The 22,720-nt window shown below is 54.7% G+C and overlaps 2 protein-coding genes across 3 annotated transcripts in view; one reads left to right on the top strand and one right to left on the bottom strand.

The window, feature by feature from the left end:
- The first annotated feature begins 3,207 nt into the window (after positions 1–3,207).
- Positions 3,208–12,172, top strand: SERPINH1 (serpin family H member 1). 2 transcript variants are annotated; one of them, XM_028158298.2, is made up of 6 exons: positions 3,208–3,314; positions 4,407–4,450; positions 6,970–7,634; positions 8,802–8,900; positions 9,010–9,242; positions 11,769–12,172. In XM_028158298.2, the coding sequence occupies exons 3-6, from the start codon at positions 7,013–7,015 to the stop codon at positions 12,069–12,071; spliced, it is 1,257 nt and encodes a 418-aa protein (XP_028014099.2). In that variant the 5' UTR covers positions 3,208–3,314; positions 4,407–4,450; positions 6,970–7,012; the 3' UTR covers positions 12,072–12,172. The 2 variants fall into 2 exon arrangements, with proteins under 2 accessions (XP_028014099.2, XP_028014100.2); XM_028158299.2 differs by lacking the exon at positions 4,407–4,450.
- A 6,842-nt stretch (positions 12,173–19,014) lies between these two features.
- The window catches only part of MAP6 (microtubule associated protein 6), a 79,462-nt gene continuing 75,756 nt past the window's right edge, over positions 19,015–22,720 (bottom strand). Inside the window, exon 4 of the mRNA XM_028158300.2 lies at positions 19,015–20,218. Coding sequence (XP_028014101.2) covers positions 19,141–20,218 — 1,078 coding nt within the window. The 3' untranslated portion in view covers positions 19,015–19,140. The remainder of the gene's footprint in view (positions 20,219–22,720) is intronic.

Raw genomic sequence — 22,720 nt, 5'->3', positions numbered from 1 at the left:
GTGTGAATGCAGTTGAACTTGATGGTTTTCTATTTCTTGCTGCCCACACCTCTTGGGACCTGGAGAATATCCAGCTGAGCCCCTGTGGGAGGTGAGGGGAGAGCAGGAACAGCTCCAACAGGGAGCGGAAGGCCCTGGAGGAACCAGGCAGGAAACACGGGAGTTTCTCCGCAGTTCAGACCCTCGCCCCACTCCCAAAAGAGCACTTTTTCCAGAAAGCGCAGCCTGGGAGTGTGGGGGAAGGGCGGCAGTCAGCAGGGCCTGAGCCGGGCTCAGAGCTAAGAATAATGTGGCAAAGGCTCTTGAAATTTTTTTTGCTGATCTTGGAAATTTAAAGGAGCCTTACCCTTCTTTCTTCAGGGAGGCTGTGCTTGGAGCCCAGCAGACTCAGGCAGCCACTTCCCATCACTAGTGAGTGAAGCATCCCCTGCCACCCCTCCCAGGCCTCTTCTGCCATGTCCTATGCTGGGTACTGGGGACTCAAGTGAGAAGAAGGCCCCCTGCCCGGCCTAAGTCTCCAGTGACAATACAGGGCGATGACACAGAGATAATGTGGCCCAGTCTGAGCTACGGTAGGGAGGGGTCTGGCGAGGCTGGCAGAGTCTTCAGACCCAGCCTCCTCCCTGGGCCTCAGCTCCCCTATCTATCAATAGAGGGCATTGCTCCTTTCCACTGTGACTTTCTAGGATTCTGGGTTTATTCAACGGCAGGAGCCTCAGTTTACCCTTCCCCCTCAGGGCGGTCACGGAGAGTCATAGCTCTCAGCTTTCCCCTAATGTGTGGTGAGGCCTCAGAGAGCTAAGAGAGAGAAGAGTGTGGAAAAAAGGAAATCTCTGTGGGATTTTGACAACTGGACCTGCTGGAAACCAAGGCAAACCCCTCCTTCATCCCACCAGATTTCATGGACCCTTAGCTCACTGGCCAATTACCATCTGAGGGCCAAACCGGGGGTAGGTGGTGGGGCAGAAGGTGAGGTCTGGCCTGGGATGCAATGGTTTTCCTGGACAGCAATGACTTATCCTTATGAGCAATATATATATCCTTAGAAACAATACACACCGAGGCAAGAAGGAAGCACATGAGAACCAGGACGGCTGCTCCAAAGAGATGACCACACCCTAAGACCGGAAGATTTGCTATGGATCAGACCTGTCCTATGCAAGAATCCTGGGCTGCCTCCTAGGGAGTGAGCTCCATCCTTGGCGGTGCCCGGGTGCTGGCCTTTTTTGGGATACTGCAGGGAGGACTTCTGCCTGGGGCTGTAGACAGGAATCCACCACCTCTAAGATGCCTTGCAGCCCACAGTCTTTCATACTTTTGTTCTAAGGTTCTTTGACTCTGAGGTTTAACATTCTATGATTTTTTAGGTGGATTGCAAGATTTCACGGGTCTCTGAGTAAGATGTCATATTCTATATATCACTTTAGGATTCAAGTCATCTCCGAATCTTTGACCCTAATTCTGAGCGTCTGAAGCTCTTGGGATCTCCGAGTTCCCACAGTCCTTGCAATCAGACTTTGAGCTGCTGCCTAACCCAGACGGAGACGTTAGTCACTGCCCCCAGGCTGGGGTGGCCAGGGAGGGCCCTCCCCCACCACTGCTGCCAGGGGCCCGGAAGATTTATCACCCCATTGCTGGGGCTCATTTGCTCCCTAAGATCCAGGAATACACCTGGAAGAAAGATGTTCAGCGCAGTTTGTTGACTGACTGAATGAGTGAGTGAAGTGTTCCTTCAGCTCCATACTGTGCCCATCTGTTACCTATCATTTCACTATTAAAGAAGATTGGGGCCTGGCTGGCATGGCTCAGCGGTTGAGTGTGGACCTATGAACCAGGAGGCCACAGTTCCATTCACAGTCAGGGCACATGCCTGGGTGGTGGGCTCAGTCCCCAGTGTGAGGTGTGCAGGAGGCAACCAATCAATGATTCTCTCTCATCATTGCTGTTTCTATCTCTCTCTCCCTCTCCCTTCCTATCTGAAATCAATAAAAATATATTTAAAAAAAAAAGATTGGGGAGGGGGAAGAGTTTCCTAAATAATCTTCTGCCTTCCTCAGTTCTCTACTAGCATTCCCAACCCCGACTCAGGATGTACTTCCTCAAGGGCAGGGACTTTGTCCCGTCTTCAGCACCCAGAACAAAACTGAGTCCCCCAGCTCAGCTCAGATATCAAGGGGTTATCAGCTGTGGGAGGGTGAGGTGGGAGTAGTTGATAGTGAGACCTGGGCCTGTGGGAGGGGACCAGACAGGAGGGGGGGCGGGGCAGGGATGACCGGGAGAGAGAAAAATAGGGACAATACTTTCAACCATAAAGATCAATAAAAACAACAACAAAACAAACAAAGTCAGACAGACAGGGAAGAAAACATGGACTGGTCTGTGCCCATAATGACTGCACCACATTTCACAGCCAAAGGAACTAAGGCCCAGCAAAGGAGAGTAACTTGGGGGTCACACAGCACATTACTTAGTGTGCACCCTCCAGGCCCCACAAGACCACCCGATGTTCCCACGTGTCTGTGCCTCTATCACTTCAACACTTTCCGGGGAGAGTGAGGGTCAGGTAGTGGGTCTGGTTGGGTCCCCCTCCTCCTCAGGTGGGTAACTGAGTTGGGGAGAAGCTGCGGATGGAGAAGGGAGCTGCCTCCCAACCACCTCCCTGAGACAAAGGAGAGGGGCCCTGACTGCCGAGGGGGCGCGTAGGGGAAACAAACGTTTCAGCTCCACAACAGGGTGGGGTTTGGGGAGAGGATCCCCTCCCGGCAGAGCCCATGCAGGGAAAGGGGTGTTGGAAGGAATGTGAGATGGGGGAGGTGGGGGGTGCGGAGAGCCTGGGGATGGGAAGGGGGCTGGACCCAGGAGCCCCGAGTCCCCTCCAGCTCAGCGGTCCGAACTCCACCCACCCCAGCCTCCGGGACCACAAGGATCGGAGTCTCCCCTGAGTCGGAGGACGCCTGCCTCTGCAGGTCGCACGGGTCCAGGCGCCGGCCCCGCGGCGGGGTCTCCCCCGCGCCCCACCCGACGACGGAGGCAGTAGGACCCAGGGGCTGGGAGAGCGCCCGCAGAGGGAGGGAGGGGGGGCGGGAGCAGGGCGGTTTGGGGGAGGTCTCTGGCTTTTTTTGGCGGAGCCCGGGTGCCCTCCGGAAGCTTTTCTAACTTTCCAGAAGTTTCTCGGGACGGGGCGGGAGGAGGGGACACCATATATATAGAGCCGGGGATAGGTGGAGCATCGGAGAGTGTAGTCTGTCCGTCCGCCCGCCCGCCCGTCGCTCCAGTGCCTGAGCTCTGTCCCCGCGCCAGCCCGGCCGGCCCAGGTGAGGGGCGGGAGCTGCCCGGGCTTGGGGGTGGGGGTGGGGGGTTGCTCCAGGGAGTGAGAGGGGCGGTGGGCTCCCGGGAGGGGTTGGAGGCCAGCCCAGAGCCTGCAAACCGGAGTCCCTGCACTTTGCGGGCAGCTGGAGGGTTCGGATTGAGAACCGGGGGCTGGGTGGCCCTGGCGGGACAGCCTGAGGGCAGAGACCAGAGCCGGTTGGGGATCCAGAAAAAGTGCAGGCTTCCCCTAAAGTGTGGTGCAGGGGCGTGATGACCGAGAGGAAACAGTGGGGCCGGGGCCGGGATGCTGAGACTGGACCCTCTGTAGGGACCGGGAATGAGGAGATGGGTCCTGGGGCTCCTTCCAGGGACAGGGGGACCCGGCCAGCCCTGCAAGCCGGGAGCTGAGGGGAAGCTGACTAGGAGGCGGTGAGTCACCCCGGCCTCTGCCACCTGGTTCCTGGAGTCACTGCAGGGTTAAGGCTACTTCAGAGGCCGGCTTCCCTGCCCCCAGCTCAGGGCATTCCTGAGGCTGCTGGAGTGGGGCAAGAAGAATGAAACCGCTTCCAGCCCGGCCCCAAGGCCTGGCCCCTCCTCTTCCCTGGCTTCCGCCTGGTCCCTCCGGGCTGCAGGGCCCGGATGGAGGCCAGGGGAAATTAGGGGGCTTTGGTTCCCTGGAAGTCTGGATGGGACCACACCCTTCCGCCCATCCCCCCTTCCTGAGGCCTCCTGGTCTCGTCCTTTTGTCTCTGTTCACAAGGATTCCCAGCAGAGGTTTTTTTCTTTTTTACTGGCTGTGTAACGGGACACCACATCCAGCCCTCCGAAGGGGCTCTGGGGGTGCTTCTGGGGTTCGCGGGGAGCCCTGTGCTAGAGGCCTGACCCCCCCCAGTTTCTCCCATGGCACAGTGACGTGGGTGATCTCCAGGTCCCCATAGATCTGGGACTGGTTAGGCCTTCTTCCCTCCTACAGGCAGGGCAGGGCAGGGCAGGCTGAAGATGGGGTCCTTTTGGGGGGCTGGGCCTTCCAGGCTCTCCCTTACCACCACCCCAGCTCTGCCCTATCCCATCCTCCTCACGCCTCTGTTTTCTTTCAGAATGAAAAAGGCAGGCATTGACCTCCCCCAGAGGCAGTTTCCAGGTACTTTAGACCCCCCTCAAGTGTTTGAGACCCTCTCTGGTGGCCCTGCCCGCAGCTGCTTCCCTTCCCTCTTCCGTACAAAACCCCGGGATACAGTCTCCACTCAGTCCTGCTTGCTGTGGCGGCGGATGGTGTATATTTTTCTTTGTGGGCCTCGCTGTGGCCTAAGGGCTGGAATTTCTCTGTGGAAACACGGGCTGGGCTGTGGGAGGTCCGCTTGCTTGCAGTAACTTGCCTTCCTCCGTTCCTGCTCCTGGGTTAACAGGCAGGCAGTCCTCCTCTACTGCCACGCACCTCCCTGCAGAGGCCCATGTGTGCCCTGGAAGCAAGGCAAGGAGGCTCCATGGCTCCCCACGGGACTGAACATGGGCCTGCTTCCCAGGCTGGGAGCCCCCCTCTAGCGGTTGGAGATAATTCAGTTTCCAGACTGCCACGTCGCTGCCGCCGCCAGCCGGAGGAGAAGCAGGAGCGCAGCTGTGTGGCTGCCTGAGGAATCCCAAACTAGTGATTTGGTGCTTTCTTGAAAAGCCCCTCCCAGCCCTTTGAGGTTCCCTGGGCTGCCTGGGAGTGGGGGCTGTCAAGATGGTGACTGCTGCCACGTGGCAGGGCTGCATGCTGGTCTTGACTGTCTCCCAAGAAGATGCTGGTGGCCTCTAGGGGTCTGAGCTCTGTCATCAGCTGTCTGGGCTGGAGGGGGCCTTTGAAGAAGGTGACCATGTGCCTGTTGTCTTGGCATAATAATTGGTGGTGCCTCATTCTACTCTTTCGAGTGGCCTTGTTTGTACGGTAATTATATGGTCACTGCCTCGGAGGCTCCAGGCCTGGTGAGGGAAGGAGGTAGGGCTGGGAAGAAGGTGGCCAGGCTGTGCTTTAGGATGAGCCCCTCTCTTACCTCCAAAATCTGTACTCTAGGGAATAGATCTCTCTTGTACCTCCCCCCCAGGCATTGTGGATCTCCAGGCCTTCTCCTCTCTCCCCATGGACCCTTTGCTTCTCCTTTGCCCTGCACCTTTAAGGAAGGAGCAGCCCAGGGTTGGGGGTGGGCTGCTTGGGTTCACTGGGTGGCTGCAGCATTAGAGTCTTCCCACAAACCCAGTGCTCCCACAGGCAGGCCCAAGTCCTGAGGGTCTTCCACCAGGACTCTGACTTTCTGCTCCTCCTTGAGGAGGACCATGAGATGGCATCTGCCAGAGCAGTGGGACCCAGGGTCCCTTCCGACCCTTCCCTTTGCCCTGTCACTCTTCTGTCCTGTGTAGAGAAACTGTTCTGATAGGAGACCCCAGAGAGTGGAGGGAAGTTTATCTTAGGGGACCGAAGGGCATCCCTGGACCCACAAAGCAGATGGCTGTCCCCAGCTTCCTGGGAGGCTGAACACACATTTGGCCAGTCTGTGGGGGAGGGCGGAAGAGGGGGTGTCACTGCCCCATTGAACTGTAACTTACCCCCTCCCCCAGTATCCTTCCTCTCAGGAAACCTATTCTCCCACCCCACCTAGCTCTTGTCCTGGGGATTTCCCATCACTCCAGAGGCTGTGGACAAATGGGCAGGCATGTCCCTGCTAAGACAGAGGCCTTGGGCATGAAGACGGAGATCCTTACAACTTGGAGAGTAGAGACTGAGGCTCAGAGAGGGGTGGCACACACCTGTGTGTACACATACACACTCTGAAAGTCACCCTGGGGGCAGCTGAGCGGAGCATCTGGGCTTTCCCATTTAATAAGTGAGCCAGCCTATGACTCATTAACATGCAGGACGGAATGAAAGGCCTGGGGGAGGAACGGGCCTACGATTCTGTCCTTTATGGCTTCCTTTGCCAAGATACCTAGGCTTCATGCAGACCCTTAGCCCACCTTCCACTTTTTTCCACTGGAAAAGGACCTCATGTTTGTATAAGATGAGAACTAACCTTTATACAAACTGGCCAAGTGGCCCTGGTTTCTGGTCTTTCAGCAACAACTGAGGACTTCTGTGTGCTAGGCACTGGGGATCTTGAGGGAAGCCAGACTGGCTAGGGTTCCTATCCTCCTGGAGGTCACAGACTAGTTAGGGATGGAAAGAATACCTAAGAATCACATCGGCCTGAGTCAGTGGTCGGCAAACTTCGGCGATCCGAGGTTTGCCACTCTGTTGACTAATGAGTTTGCCGACCACTGGGATAGGGGCTTAATCACAAGGAACAACAACAGCCTGTAATTATTGGAATCGAGAGTCTAGGTCAGTGGTCGGCAAACTCATTAGTCAACAGAGCGGCAAACCGCGGCTCGCGAGTGTTGTAAGTTCAGTGCAAGAAATCACTAGGGTGGATGTGATGACTTCCCAGGAACCCTGCTTTGGATGAGACGCCAAACCAGGCCTCTGTGAGATGGGCAGACGAAGGCCCCCCCAATCTGGGGAATCCTGAGTGAGGTCTGAACTCTGTTTTCTTGGTCCCATCTCCAGGGAGCTTGGTGGCAGCCAGAGGCCAGGGACGGCTGTTGGGGAGGGCTGCCTAGGGCTTCAGGGCCACACTCTCTCTGCAGCCCTCACAGGTCCTCCGTGGCGCACACAACCCACCTCCCAGCCATGCGCTCCCTCCTGCTCACCAGCACCTTCTGCCTCCTGGCCATGGCCCTGGCCGCCGAGGTGAAGAAACCCGCGGCCGCAGCGGCCCCTGGCACTGCTGAGAAGCTGAGCCCCAAGGCCACCACACTCGCTGAGCGCAGCGCCGGCCTGGCCTTCAGCCTCTACCAGGCCATGGCCAAGGACCAGGCGGTGGAGAACATCCTGTTGTCGCCCGTGGTGGTGGCCTCCTCGCTGGGGCTCGTGTCCCTGGGCGGCAAGGCAACCACGGCGTCGCAGGCCAAGGCGGTGCTGAGCGCGGAGCAGCTCCGAGACGAGGAGGTGCACGCGGGCCTGGGGGAGCTGCTGCGCTCGCTCAGCAACAGCACCGCGCGCAACGTGACCTGGAAGCTGGGCAGCCGCCTGTACGGGCCCAGCTCGGTGAGCTTCGCCGAGGACTTCGTGCGCAGCAGCAAGCTGCACTACAACTGCGAGCACTCCAAGATCAACTTCCGCGACAAGCGCAGCGCCCTGCAGTCCATCAACGAGTGGGCCGCCCAGACCACCGACGGCAAGCTGCCCGAAGTCACCAAGGAGGTGGAGCGCACAGATGGCGCGCTGCTGGTCAACGCCATGTTCTTCAAGCGTGAGTCCGGCGGGGCGGGGCGGGGCCTCCTGTCCCCAGAGCCCCTGGCAAGTTGATCCGTATTCCTGCGCCCAGTACCGCCCTGCTTGTCACTAAATCTTCATCACAACCACAGAGGCAGGCACTGTCATTAAACCTTTCACACACAGACATTAGGTCCAGAGAGGTGTAGTGCTGTGTCCAAAGGAACGGGACAGATGCAAGCCCAGCGGAGGGGCTCCAGAGGAGGCACTCCCACTGTGTTGCAGTCACAACGAAGTGCTATGCTTGTCTTGGAATCAAAACAGTTCAATAATCACTTGTGTCTCAGTAGTGAGCTGGAGAAAGGCCCCACACCTGTGATCATGCCTAATCCTCAAAACAACTCTGGGGGCAGGCGGTGTTCCCTCCATGGCACAGGTGAGGAAACCGAGGCTCAGCTAGGACTTAGGCCCCAGGTATATCTGCGTTGAGGTGAAGGTTTGATTTGGGGTTAATGCTTATTTTTGAGTACCTATGTGGACACCATTGTTCCTCTCATGGTGTGCTGTGAGGACGAGGTACCCCCCCTTTTTACAAATAAGGGGCTCAAGGTGAGAGGGGTGAAAGGTCTCATAGCCAGTCAGCGGCTGTGTCTGGATTTGAACACAGGTCAGGTTGTGAGGTAGGGCAGGCTCAGGCCACTGTCACACGTGCATGGTTTTCTGGGTCATGTTTCCGGCCACGTAGATAGGACTTGCAGACAAGACTTAAGGGTCGTCTTGGGACACTCCCTGCCCAGGGCACACCCCCCTCAGTTACTAGGTGGGGTGAGAAGTCCAGCTCAGCACATGTTGCCCAAATGTCCGACGGGGGCACCAAGGCAGCGGGCACACGTGGCAGTGGCTGAGCTGAGTGTCCTTCCGAAGGAAGTCCCTGCCCTCTGGAAGCAGCCAGGCCCTGACTGTAGAGAGCCAAAGCAGGAAACTTGTCCTGGGGCCAGGAACCCTGCCCCCCCCAAAGCAGGACACATGTGCTCTGTGGGCCCGGTGCTGGAGGGTGGGGAGGGGAAGGTGGGCTGCGGCTGAGACTCGGAGATTGGAACAAAGGCCTGTGGTAGAGATAAATCCAGGGTATGTGGTTGGAGAGGGCTGTGTCCTGAGGGAGGTGACATCTATTTCTGACCTTGTGTCCCACTCCCTGCTACAGCACACTGGGACGAGAGATTCCACCACAAGATGGTGGACAACCGAGGCTTCATGGTGACGCGTTCCTACACCGTGGGTGTCACGATGATGCACCGGACAGGTAGGTGCCTTGCAGAGCAGGGGGCCAAGGTGGGGATCCCAGGGTACTTGGGGCCTGGCCCACCACTGGCCCACAGTGTGCTTCAGCGCCCCCTCTGCCCTTTTCCCAGGTCTCTACAACTACTATGACGACGAGAAGGAGAAGCTGCAAATGGTGGAGATGCCCCTGGCCCACAAGCTCTCCAGCCTCATCATCCTTATGCCCCACCATGTGGAGCCCCTGGAGCGCCTTGAGAAGATGCTGACCAAAGAGCAGCTGAAGACCTGGATGGGGAAGATGCAGAAGAAGGCTGTTGCCATCTCCCTGCCCAAGGGGGTGGTGGAAGTGACCCATGACCTTCAGGTAAGGGGTGGCCCAACTCAGGGCCCCTGGGCTTATAGGAGGGGGGTACTTGGGGCATCCATCACCAGCTCGGCACGTCTGTCCTGAGCCTCTCTGGGTGTCTCGGCAGTACTGAGCTCTGTTTTCAGGGTAGCTGGTGGAGGAGGCACAGGCCCTGCTCTTGGGAAGATGATGATCACATCAGTACCTACATATAATTGAGCACTTGCTGTGTGCCAGGCACTCGTCTAAGCACTTTACATGTATTAAACTCTTGATCCTCAAAACAACTTTATTAGGTTAGGACTATCAACCTTATTTTACAGATGAGGAAACTAAGGCTCAGAAAGATTGGATAATTGAAAGGCACACCACCAATATCTCAGACATTTGGCACTAAGCCAGGCCCTTAATCCTGTGCTGCCTCTGAGAGTCTGAATGCACCCGTTGTAGACTGTTCAAGCTAGAGGATCGTCCACTATGCAGTGATAAGACTAATCATGGCTTTCAGCTACGGGTCACTTGGGATGGCTGGAAACGTAACTCATCTGCTCAACATGATTTCCCCCTCATGATCAGTGGCTTGAGAGACTATGGTCACCCTGGCTAATAAGTGGTGGAGCTGCAATTAGTCCTGCAGGTAAAAGCTTAGCGTGGCCTTTCGTTTTCTTTTTTTAAAAATATATTTTATTGATTTTTTTTTTTTTTTTTTTTTACAGAGAGGAAGGGAGAGGGATAGAGAGAAACATTGAAGAGAGAGAAACATCAATCAGCTGCCTCCTACACGCCCCCTACTGGGGATGTGCCCGCAACCAAGGTACATGCCCTTGACAGGAATCGAACCTGGGACTCCTCAGTCTGCAGGCCAACGCTCTATCCACTGAGCCAAACCGGTTAGGGCTAGAGTGGCCTTTTTGTCAATAAGGAGAGAGGTGTGTTTTTTTTTACCTACTCCAAAGGGAAAACTTTCAGCTCATTCTTGCCTTGGATGCCAAACATGGTTTCTTGGCAGGCCTCTTACCCAGAGAGTTGATTCAGTCTTGCTGCTAAGAGAGCATGGAGAGAGAAAGCTTGAGGTGAAATGGGACTGAGGTTCCAAACCAGAGACTAGTGGAGCTCAGATGGTCTGTCCAGCAGAAAGCACTGAGGGTTCTGGTGAGGAGCTATCACTGTCTCCCTCCTGTCCCGTCCCTGCTTTTCACCAGCCCCTCTGCAGTGGCTGTTACCTGACACCGTTCTCCCCTTCTTTCTGCTGTGTCTTCCTGGAACCCACCAGTCCATGGGGTAGATTCAGTTGGGAAATTCAAAGTGAGTGACTTGCTCATGGTCATCAGGACTGAAATAGCTGGGCCTAGAATGCCTGTCCCAGGACCAAGTTGTCCATGCTGGGGAGGGAGACGGTCCTGCCGAAGCCTGGACCCTGGAGGCTGCTGTGCACTCAGCCCACAGTCCTTTACTGCTGCCTCTTCTGCTCTGAGAACCAGGGAGAGCCCTGGACATGGACCCTGCCTTGGGGAAGGTCTGAGCCAGAAAGGAGACAGAGGGAGGAGGGCAGGGGGACTGAGGCCAGGAAGGCATGGCTCCAGGCCTGTGGGAGAGGGAAGTTTCCCAGATGATGTGGTATCTAAGAGCCCTCCAGGGAGAGAGGGTGGCCATCGAGATGCCTTTGAGGATGCTGGTTGCTCAGTGGGGCTGTGGAAGGGAGAACAGGGTGGGGTGTGCTTAAGGGCAGAGGCTGTGGTTTGAGAGCTTGCACTTGGCTTCCCAGGGCTGTGCAGAGCCATGGACAGGGTGTGTGTGTGTGTGTGTGTGTGTGTGTGTGTGTGTATGTGCTTGAACTCTTTACTATGGAAATGTATAGAAATACTTTTAAAGTAGATTAGTGTAATGAACCCTCATGTATCTATCACCTAGCTTCAACCATCATCCACTCATGAGCAGTAAGGATTCATCTATACATACCCATTCCTCCCCATCACATTATTTTGAAGCGAATCCCAGACATCATTTCACTCTGAAAGGGTCTTAAACCCCAGCGTGACGTGGTCATAGCTGTCCTTAGATCAGCCTTTCCTGAACTTGAGTGTGCCGAGAATTACCTGGAGAGTTTGTTTAGAAAGGTTCTGGCTCCACCCCCAGAGACTCTGATTCTGGGGCCCTGGGCTGGGGTCAGGGAGTGTGCATTTCATATGAGCTCTCCGGTGGTGCTGATGCTGGCTCTTCAACCACCCGCACTTGGGAGAAGCACTGCTCAGGATTGCTCGGCAGGGCCAGGGATGCATCCTGCCTCCCCGTCCCTCCCCCTCCCCCCCGCCCCCGAGTTTCAGTTTCCTCATCCGTGAAGTGGAGATTACAGGCTCTTACAGGGTTGTCATGAGAGCTGAAGTGCCCATGCCATGCCTGGCACACAAGGTGGCCATGGAGTGGTAGCCTCTGCTCCGAGGAACAGGCAGGGTGGGAGATGGTGGGCGGTGTGGGTGGAGGGTGAAGGTCTGGAAGCCTTGTCCACGGTGGCCTCACCTGGTACCCACCCACCTGGTTCCACAGAAACACCTGGCTGGCCTGGGTCTGACTGAGGCCATCGACAAGAACAAGGCCGATCTGTCACGCATGTCGGGCAAGAAGGACCTGTACCTGGCCAGTGTGTTCCATGCCACCGCCTTCGAGTGGGACACAGAGGGCAATCCCTTTGACCAGGACATCTATGGGCGTGAGGAGCTGCGCACCCCCAAGCTCTTCTACGCCGACCACCCCTTCATCTTCCTGGTTCGAGATTCCCAGACCGGCTCCCTGTTGTTCATTGGGCGCCTGGTTCGGCCCAAGGGTGACAAGATGCGAGATGAGTTGTAAGGCCCTAGGGTGTGGGCGTGGGATGGCAGGAGGCAACTGAAGGCTCCTGAGACACATGGGTGCTATGGGGTGGGGAGAGCTGAGGTACTGACCTTGGATAGTCCATGGGGTGGGTGGGTGGGGGAGGGGGGGAAAGCAGGCTTCCTGTGCGGCAGAGCAGACCTTCCCAGCCGCCATTCACTCTGCTCAGACATAGGCTCCCCGATAATCATGATGCTGAGCCCAGCCCCACATCCTGTGGGATCTGAGCAGTAGTCATGCCCCGCCCTCAGAGTCCTCAGTCAGTGTTCATATTTATAGCCAGTGCTTTCTCATCTGTGAGGCGGAGCTAGGGCTTCGGCTGAGCTCTCCTGGAATGGGGACCCTCCTTTCCGAATACTACCACCACCTCAGCTCCCTCCCCAGCTCCATCCCCAATCTCCTCCCTTCTCCCCTCAACAATAAAAACTAGGTGCTGCAGCCCCTGGGATAGGCACCCCCACAGTAGCCCTGGCCCCAGTGAGGGGATCAGGAAATAGCTCCTGGTGGGGGGGGGCTCCTGGGTAGACTCTGGTCAGGTATTATGGGGATGAACTTTTTTTCCCTTTAACAGATTTTCAAAGATGGGGAGGGAAGGGAGAAAATGAGCCTTTGTTGCTATCAAACCAAGAACTTATTTGTACAATTTTTTTTTTTCAATAAAACTTTTCCAATAAAATTTTGTTGGAGCATGAAGATGGTTGGATCAAAGATGCCCATGTCATTCTTCCTCGGGGACAAGAGCTCCTTCTGTCCAGCCAGGTTTGCTACTAACAGCCCATGCCAGGCTGTGAAATGCTGGCAGCTAACCACAGATGACACGGTGTGGGAGGCCGATGACACTGCGCAGGCCTGCTACATGCTGACTAGGGAGATTGCTTCTCAGCTGGGGGGAGGGAGGCGGGCCTGGAGAGGTGGCTGCAGGGCCGGAGTGATGGCGCTGCATCTGGAGCCCAGGGCATCCCAGTCCTGTTGTAGGGGCCCCAGGCTTTGGCCCCTACCCTCTCACTTCAAGCTGACCTCCCTCATTCGCATCCAGGGCCAGTGGGTACAAGCTCAGGCTGCCTGACTGGGCAGGGCTTTGGAAGGAGGGAGCTTGTGGGATCCTTGCTCTGTGTTTGCGTTTGTAGCAGAAGAGGGACCTGCCATTGTCCTCACTTTGGTTCCTTCTCATGGTCCTCAGGACTCCTGACACCACAGCTCAGGGAGGGAGAGGGCAAGTGGGGTGTACAGGATAGAAGACGCATGGCGGAGGAGGCAGGGGAGCAGAGGAAACTGGATTTGAGCCCCACCCCTGCCTCTTGCTGGCTATGTGATCTTGGACAGGTCACTCCCTTTGGGCACAACTCTCTTCTCTCTCTCAACAACTCTGCCCTGGGGGTTGTTGGTCTAGGGAGGATCCTGCCTACTGGGCAGTCCCTTCGGAGTCCTCTAAGATCTGAATGTGGTACAGAAAGGTGCAGAAAGACTTACTCCCATTACTACTACAATGTAATTTAACACAGCTGTTCAGAGCTCCAGATCTGTCCTATGCCGTGGACCCAATAAGTTAGATCTCTGCCCTCAAGGGGCTTCACCTAGAGGCAGAGACAGAAATAATAAGAGTGCTTGGTACTCTCTGTGTCCCAGTCCCTGGATCAGTCTGCTTCCAGACATGCCACATGTATTCCCCTGCCTCAGGGCCTTCCCACTAGCTGTTCTGCGTGGCAAGTGGTTCTTCTAGGTCTTGGCAGGGCTGCTTTTATTGATTTCAGAGAGGAAGGGAGAGAGGAGAGAGAGAGAGAAACATCAGTGATGAGACAGAATCATTAATTGTCTGCCTCCTGCATGCCTCTTGCATGCTCCCTACTGGGGATTGAGTCTGAAACATGGGCATGTGCCCTAACTGGGAATCAAACCATGACTTCCTGGTTCATAGGTCGACGCTCAACCACTGGGCCACACTGGCCAGGCTTAGGGCTGCTTTTTCCAGAACTCAGCTTGAATGTCATCTGCTCAATGAGGCCTTCCCTGACCACATAATATAAACAGCTCCGCCCCCACCTTAGTTTCTCTGCTGTTTTCTCATTTTACTGACTCCTAAGTGCTATGACGTTATCCACCTATTTACACATTCACTGTCTCCGCTACTATGAGAATAGGGTTCAACTTTTGTTCATCACTGTATGTCCTACACCCAGAGTCAGCACACACTACACATAAGGCACTAAACACTTATTTGCCGAGTAAATGAAAAGGCTGTGGCAGAAGGTCACCAGGGCCGTGGGAATCCAGAGGTGGAAGTCATGACTGCCATGGGGGAGAATACGGGAGGTTCCCAGGGGGAAGTGACATGTGGGCTGTCCTGAAGGATGAGTAGGTATTTCTCGATCAGAATAATGATTTTAATAATAGCAGCTGGTACTACTTTTCTGTTTTGCTTCTATGCGCCAAACACTATGTCAGTTACTTGACATGTTTATTACCCCAGCCTCCTAGCAGCTTGGCTACATAGAGATTATCCCCATTTTACAGGTGAGATACCTGAGGCTGAGAGGTTAAATGACCTGACTGAGGGCCTGCGAATTGCTCTCAGTCAGTTGGATAATTGTTCTTCTTCCACGCCACACAGGAAGGGCAGGAGAGGAACTGGCCATATACTACTAATAAAGGTGCTTAACCTGCTTACACTCTGTATGTGTCGTCCCACTTTCTCCCCACAATAGCTCAGGTAAGTGGGAAGTCATCCTACCCAGACAGGTGCAGCTCAGAGATGGGCCCCAAAGTTCAGCCTGCAACAGCTCCCCCACCGGGTGTTAAGTGGGCGGTGAGAAGCCAGGCCTGGATGTGGGGGCCGCCCAGATGACATAAAGGGGGGCCGAGACCACCTGGGGCACAGGAAAGGGTGGCGAGAGGTCTGTGCTCCCACGGCGCAGGGATGAGTGGAGCTGCTGGTGTGGAGGGTGGCACAGGGCAGGGGTGGAGGTGGGTAAGTCAAGGTCCGGCTGTTGGTCGGCCAGCGGCTGTAGGTCGGATGAGCCTTGCCAACTCTGGGTAGCTGTTAAGGGAGAGAATCTGTGAGAACAGGAGTCAAGTCGCGGCCTTTCCCAGGACCAGCCTTCAGGGGCTCCCGCGCGAGGCCTCCGCCCAGCTCCTGGAGGCGGGGTGGGGGGGGGGTGGGGGGGCGGGGAGAGGGGGGTCTCGAAGGCCGGCAACCAGAGCGGGTGGGTAGAGGGCAGCGACCCGGTCCAAGTCCGCAGGCCGCAAGGCTTCGGTCGCTCACCCCAGCACATCCATCCCACAGCCCAACCCCTGCCCCCGGGCCCCGCGGGGCCAGGCTGCACCGGAAGAGAGCCCGGAGCCCAGGCCCGCAGCTGGGGATCAGGCAGGGGGTGAGCCTGCGGGCGCGGCCGTGTGCGAGTGCGTGGACCGCCGCGGGCTGGGCTGTGGGCGGCAGGGAGGAGCCCGGCTGTAGGAGTCCGAGCCCAGAACCGGGTTCGGGGGCTCTTGTGCGGAGTGTGGGCACCTTCAGGATCCGAGTCTCAGATCGGGGGTCAGACGCTGAACCACTCGGATTAGGCCCTGGACCGGGAGCAGGACCTCCTCTAGCAGAGATTCACCACCACCACCTCCCTCCGCCCCGTCCCGCCCCCTCTCAGCCTCCTCTCCCCTCCCCCAGGCGGGCGACGTAGGTATCTGGGTTCCCCAAATCTCCCAGGGGAGGGACGGGAAGAAGGAGGAGGGTTGGAGATGATGGATGCTGGGAGGGGCTGGGAAATGGCTGCAGCAGGGAAGAACCAGGCCTGAAGGAAGTCTGCATCTGGGCAGGGTGAGGAGAATCTAGCTCATTTCCGCCTTTCCCCGCCCCAGCCCAGGACCGAAGCTTGGCCTTTGCCTCCCTCACTGGGCCTTCTTTCTAGGCAGTAGGAAGCTGGCTGCCTGCACGATGTAGGATCTCTCTAATCTAGGATCTCTAATCGTCAGGACCAGGACCCTTGGACAAATGAAGTCATTGAGGTGACTTGCTGGGCTGGAACCCAGGTCAGCCCTCTCCCAAGTGGAAGCTGCCATGTTTGACAGCCCCCCTGGTCCTCATCTGCACACTCAGCTTGTGGCACAGAGCATCACGCTCCTTATGGAATCCCTGCTGGCCCCACAGGCCCCTGGTTTCTCCTTAGTTTAGGGCCAGCCCTTCTCAGTTCCTTTGTGCATTTCTTTTCCTGCCTCTTACAAGTCTCCAGAGCTTTGAGCTGGGCCCACTTGTCTTTCCATTCAGACACTGTCCCCGGGGGAACTCAATGTGTGCCCTCCCCAACATGGGGCTTCAGTGAGGAGCCCCCCAACCCTCCCGCGCCTCCTTCCCCCCAGAAACACCAAGGCAGCTCTCTTCAGAGCTGGAAACCCAGCAGGCGATGGCCTGGATAGCTGCCCCAGGATGTTACACATCTCAGAGATGGCACCATCCTCTGCCTGGCCCGTGGGATGTGCATGCAATGGGACCAGGTGTGTGGGTCAGAGGGAGAACTGACAGGAGGGAGGTGTCCATACACAAGACTTCTTGTCTGCAGGGCCCTACTGCAACTCACAGGGCAGCGAGCTCTGTGTTGGGCCAGGAAGAATCGTGTGTGTGTGTGTGTGTGTGTGTGTGTGTGTCTGTGTGTGTGTTTTATAGAGGTTGCTTCTGGGGCAGAAATCCTGGTTCTGTTGGGAGAGGGGTGAGGAGACAGGCCTGGGGTAAAATCTTCACAGGGGATGAGTGTTCTTCGGGAGCCAGCTTTGCTGAGGGCAATGGTGGAGCTCCCCCTACACCCCCAGGTTTCTGAGGGTTTGGGGTTTTAAAGGGGAAGCTATCATGGCCCAGACACTGGGATCCTCACAGGACCCATCTCTAATCAGGGCAGAACTTCAGCCCCTCGGCAGCCCCTAGTCTTCTTCCCTGGCCCACCGGCAACACACTCATAGCTCACAAGACTGACCTCACTCCCTTCCTGAGGTCCTAGGATTCAGAAAACTGGTCACCTGTGCCTGGTCCCAGTTTTCTGCCCGGAGAGCTGCTACATCCCTTGGCCAAACCCCCATGCAAACCAGGTTCCTTTCATTCAAGGACCTCTAGAGGGGCTTACTCTGGTTCTCCAGCCACACATGTGATGCCCCTTTCCATTCCCTACTCGGGCTGTCTGAACTCCATGGCCACTTCCTCTGAGAAACGTTCCTGGCTTCCCCTCCTGGTATCTTCTCAAACCAGGCCTTTAGTTGTCCCATGCCCTCACACACCCTTTACCTGCCATAATACTGGGACTTCTTTACCTCAGTGACTTCAATGGTCAGCACCGAGCAAGACACAAAGTGGTTGCTAAGGAAAAGTCTGCTGTGTGCGTGAATGAATGGGGGACTTGAGGTACTGTTTTAGAAGCTCCAGCTGAGCTGTCCTGGATACTGGGAATCAGCAGATGTCCTGGGACCCTTCTGATCAGAGGCCAGGTTTTCTCAAGAAGCATGACATTTGGATGAGCTTTAGGACCGAGCCTTTGGCAGACAACTGTTACCCAGAATGAACCAGAGCCAGCGGGGTCCCTGCTTCTGTTTTCTCTACAGGCTTCAGCTCTGACCCACCCAAGGGCTCAGCCTGCTGTGATTTGGTACTGGTTTCTAGGCTTTCATGGGACCTGACCTGGAAAATAATAGAAAATATACATTAGGTATTGGTCTTTGTTCCCAGTTCCTGGCATAGAACTCCTAAAACACTTAAAATTTCTTGGGTGATGCTTTTGTTTTAATGAGGTGACGCTTGGTGGGCTCCTGGATAGCTTCAGGATGGGCGCTGGTCAGAAAGATGAAGCCACGAGTAGGAGCTCAGAACTTCCAGCTTCACGCCATCTCCTGAGAAGAGGTCGAGTTAATGACTGATCATGCCTACATGATGAAACCTTCACAAAATCCCACAAGTATGGGGGTTGGAGAGTTTCTGGGTTGCTGGAGCTATTGGGAGGGTGACATGCCTGGAGGGGGCACGGAAGCGCTATGCCCCTTCCTCCATATCTGGATATTCATCTGTAGCCTCTAACCTTTTATGGCAAACCAGTAATGTGTTTCCAACTTCTGTGAGCACAGAAGCTCCACGCCCCTTCCTTCCACCTGGATGGTCACCTGCATCCTTTATCCTTTTGTGACAAACCAGTAATGTGTTTCCGACTTCTGTGAGCCATTCTAGCAAATGGCTGAGACTAAGTAGGGGGTGTAAGAACTTGTACCCAGTCAGAAGTACACGTGACAAACAACCTGTGACTCGGAGTTTGCATCTGAATTGTGTATGTGTTGTGCGGGGGTGGGGAGCAGTATTATGAGACGCCCTTACCCTGTGGGAGGTGACTATCTCCAGATAGTTGAGTTAACTTGTGAGGCATCCAGCTCCCACACATCAGGTGTCAGAAGTGAAGAGCAGGAGTGTGAGAGCAAAGTGTCCTATCCTCCATCTCCTAACATTTCCCTCCCACTCCCATCTCATGCTGACAACTCAAAGGAGCTGGGAATTGCTCAGATTCCTCTTGCCTGGATGGGTAATGCAGAGTCCTGCATGCCCACTTTCAAATGACAGCCATGGCTGGTATGCTCAGTGGTTAGAACACTGACCTGTGCGCTGTAGGGGCACGGGTTGATTCTTGGTCAAGAACATGTATCCAGGTTGTAGGTTTGATACCTGGTCCTGGTCGGGACAGGTGCGGGAGGCAACCAATCAAATGTGTCCCTCATATCGATATTTCTCTCTCTCTTTCTCTGCCTTCCACTCTCTAAAAATCAATGGAAAAAATTATCTTGGGTGAAGATTAACAACAACAACAAAATGTGCATGATGCGTGTGCGTGCATACACACACACACACACACACACACACACACACACACACACTCAAATGGAATCAGAGAAAGACACGGCTAAGCCAGAGGGATTTGTTTTATTAGATTCCAGCAAGACTATACAATACTGTTTCATGCAGATTAAATGTGAGACTTTGCTACCCTGGGGAGGGAGCACTTTCACTGCCACCTCCTTCCTTGGTGTCAAGGGGTGAGTGTCAAGGGGAACTCTCAATATATTCTGCATGGGGGACAGTTGGGATCGTGACTGGGGGTGGAGGTGAGACAGTGGACAGCTGCGGGCCCCTTGGACCTTGAGTCTTCACAGGTTCAGGGACCACAGGACCTGGGTCCTTGGCTGGTGGTGGCACTAGAGGATCTTGATCTTTCAGAGGCACCGATATGATAGGAACTGGATTCTTCACAGGCTCAAGGACCACAGGACCTTGATTCTTTGGAGGCTCGGGGATCACGGTGCTGCGATCCTTGACTCGTTCTGGGGCCATATAACCTTGATTCTTTACAACTGCAGAATCATGACCCTTCAGAAGCTCTGGGACCACACCACCCTGCCCCTTGACTGGCTCTGGAGCCACTAAACCTTGGTTCTTTGCAGGCTCAGAGAGCATAGGACCTTCTTTCTTTACAGGCGTTATGAGCATGGCACTTCGATCCTTTAGATGCCCTGGGACCATAGGACCCTGATCCTTGACAGTTGCTGGAACCACAGGACCTGGATCCTTTGGAGTCTCCAGTACCATGGAACCTTGATCCTTAACTCTTGCTGGAACCATTTGATTATTTAGAGGCACCGGGAACAAGGAACCTTGGTCCTTGACTGGTGCTGAGATCCCAGAACCTGCATTCTTTAAAGGCCCAGGGACCGTGTGATCTTGATCCTTAACTGCTGTGGGGACCATGGAACCTTTATCCGTCAGAGGCCCTGGGACCCCAGGAGCTTGATCCTTCAGAGGCTTTGGGACCATAGGAGCTTGATCCTTCAGAGGCTTTGGGATGGCAGGAGCTTGATCCTTCAGAGGCCCTGGGATCCCAGGAGCTTGATCCTTCAGAGGCCCTGGGATCCCAGGAGCTTGATCCTTCAGAGGCTTTGGGAACGCAGGAACTTGATCCTTCAGAGGCCCTGGGACCGCAGGAACTTGATCCTTCAGAGACTTTGGAACAGCAGGGCCTTGATCTTTCAAAGGCCCCACGCCCACGGGACCTTGATCCTTGTCTGGCTCTGTGGCTACAGGACCTCGATTCTTATGTGAGTCACTGATGGGATGGGCCTGGCTCCTGCAGAGAAGAGAGAGGTGGTCACTGTGAGGGCAAGAGCTCAGGCCAGGGATGGGGCAGAGCACAGATTGCCTGTGAGGCCTGGGCAGGGCAGCTCTTGCTGGAGAGCCAGCAGGAGAATCTGGTTTCCATGTTCTTAGTACAGAATGTGGGGTCAGGTGAGGGGCAGGTTCAGGAACCAGTCATTCAGTGTTTGCCAATTGATTATAACCTGCACGTGGCACAGAGGATGGCACCCAGTGAAAACGGCAGTGCTCTAATGGGACTCAGGGTCCTCCAGTGGGCAGCCCAGCAGCCCGTCCACCTCACACTCCACCGAGGCCGCTCTTCCTTCCTCCAGGATAGCTGGGCCCATCCTGGGAGCCCCTCTTAGCTGTCTACTCAGACAACCCTATAGGCCAGAGTGCTCTTTCCTTGTCCTCATGGCCTTCTTCTTCCTGAGGCCCTTGCTAAGGGATAACTGTGGGCAAGGGGCCTATGGCATGCCAAGAAAGAGGGCAGTGGGAATGTCCCTCTTCCCCCATCCCTTGCAAACAGAAAAGTATTTTTATCACTGACATTGTTTAGAACAGCCAGCACATGGTGATGATGATAAGCAGACCAGCTTTTCATTGGGTTTATTACTCCCTTTAAATTCTCTATGGACAATGTACCCCATCGTTGCCTGTGCCACTGCTATTGCTGCACCTTTGCTAGATGACGGGCTGGGACTCCCCATTCAGGCAGTGAAGAGGACCTGCTCCCCTCGCTGCATCTCACTTCCAGCTCCTTCTACTCTCCCTGGGCCCTTGTCCACGTTTACTCCAAGGCTCTAGGACTGATTTCCCTGTAGCCAAGAATCCAAGCCTCACCAGAATCCTCACAGGCTGTTTCATCTACCTCACTGCAGCTGACGCTCTCCCACCCCTTGACCCACCCACCTGGTGGAGAGCAGGTGACATCACTGACACCAAGGGCAAACATTGCCCCACTCAGACAGGCCAGTCTGGTTTAGAATGCACCCTCCTTCCTTGCAGGCCAGGCTGAAAGTCACCACTCAGGAGCGGCCGCCACTACCCAGTGTCACAAGCCCTTGCTCATTCCACCCACAGTTCATTCCACTTTCTAAATCACTGCTCTCCATAGCGCATTGCAGCAGCCCGACAACCCTGTGAAGTGTGCAGGGAAGGTTTTATCACCCTTACTTGTCAGAGGGAGAAACTGAGGTCCAGAGAGGGCAAGTGATATGGAAAGTTCGAGGATCTGCGTGACCTCTAGTCTGCCTTCTGGAACCTATAGTGCCTGGCACTTAGTAGGTGCTCATTATACTTTGTGGCCACTGAAATCTTTAAGGTTAAAACCACTTTAGCATTTTAATAGTTCCTATTGGCTTTTGGGACTACGTCTTACTTGCTTATGAAAGCTGGTCCAATAAGACCTCTACTTGGTAACACTTTCTTAGCTCATTATGGTTTCATCTCCCTGGACCTTAAGTTTGTCATCTATTTCATTGGACATAATGATATTTATAATGATTAGAGATCATATACCATGATATTACTATATAATATTACAATTACTCTTCTATTTACTTAGAAGTAAAATGACACATGGTTGGACGCTTAAAATTCGGACATGTCATCCTGACTCAGAAGCTTTTTACTGGTTCGAATCTTGAGCTTCCCGGAGACTGACATCTCTCAGCAGCAGAGTAACCCGGTAGCACAGGCGGCCTATCCATCTAGTCCCTCTTGATGTCTCTAAGCGTCAAAGTGGATACAGAGAAGGCGGGGTGGCTCCCTGGCTCAGCACGACGCAGAGCGCAGCTGTTCTGGCCAGATGGACACAGCTGGCCACCATCAGTGAGACCTTAGTGTTTGTGGAGAGAGCCAGCAAGGCCACCAGAGGCGTACAGAATCCAAGAGTGGTATTGCAATACTTCTAGTGCTTGGTGGATGGCCAGAGAGGAAAAGTAAAAACCTAATTCAGAATTGAATCAAGCAGGAAATTGATTAGATGAAGCCTATCAGGTAATGAATGACCTGGGTGGGATCATCCTGAAGCGTGATCAAGCTGAGACAGGAGACAAAAAAAGGTGACGAGGGCTTGACTTGATCTCAGGGGCTTGGGTTGCAAAACCTATTCCATTGGCAGGGCATGGACTCAGCATCCCCTGAAGCCATGGAGATGAAAAAGAGGGCCAGCTCCACAGTGGAGTCACCAAATCCATTTCCCTGAGTGCAGCAGTGGCTCTCACGTCACACCCAGATTGTATTTAGTGAGTACTCTTAGCTAGTTGTAAACTAACTCAAAATTTTCTTGGATATATAACCTTACATTGCTTTGCTTAGTAAACTTGTTTCTTTAGCGAGTGTTTTTGGTCATGGGAAGGTTTAGAATCAATATTAGAAATGATAAATTAAATGAAATCTATAGTTTTACCTTTTTTTTGGTTCTATGTTTAGTAAGAAACAGTGTAGAGTTAGTTTGAAAGTATTTGTAATATTTAAAATAATTTGGCAT

This window comes from Eptesicus fuscus, chromosome 13 (genome assembly GCF_027574615.1).
Source record: "Eptesicus fuscus isolate TK198812 chromosome 13, DD_ASM_mEF_20220401, whole genome shotgun sequence".
NCBI lineage: Eukaryota > Metazoa > Chordata > Mammalia > Chiroptera > Vespertilionidae > Eptesicus > Eptesicus fuscus.
Note: the sequence above shows the minus strand (reverse complement) of the source record. Positions and strands in the feature narration are given on the sequence as shown.

What these genes read in the sequence shown, in the direction of transcription:
- SERPINH1 (XM_028158299.2), top strand. Translation starts at nt 7,013, where the DNA reads ATGCGCTCCCTCCTGCTCACCAGCACCTTCTGCCTCCTGGCCATGGCC. An exon ending in CAACGCCATGTTCTTCAAGC is followed by an intron (nt 7,635 to 8,801) that starts GTGAGTCCGGCG and finishes TCCCTGCTACAG; the next exon opens with CACACTGGGACGAGAGATTC. An exon ending in AAGTGACCCATGACCTTCAG is followed by an intron (nt 9,243 to 11,768) that starts GTAAGGGGTGGC and finishes CTGGTTCCACAG; the next exon opens with AAACACCTGGCTGGCCTGGG.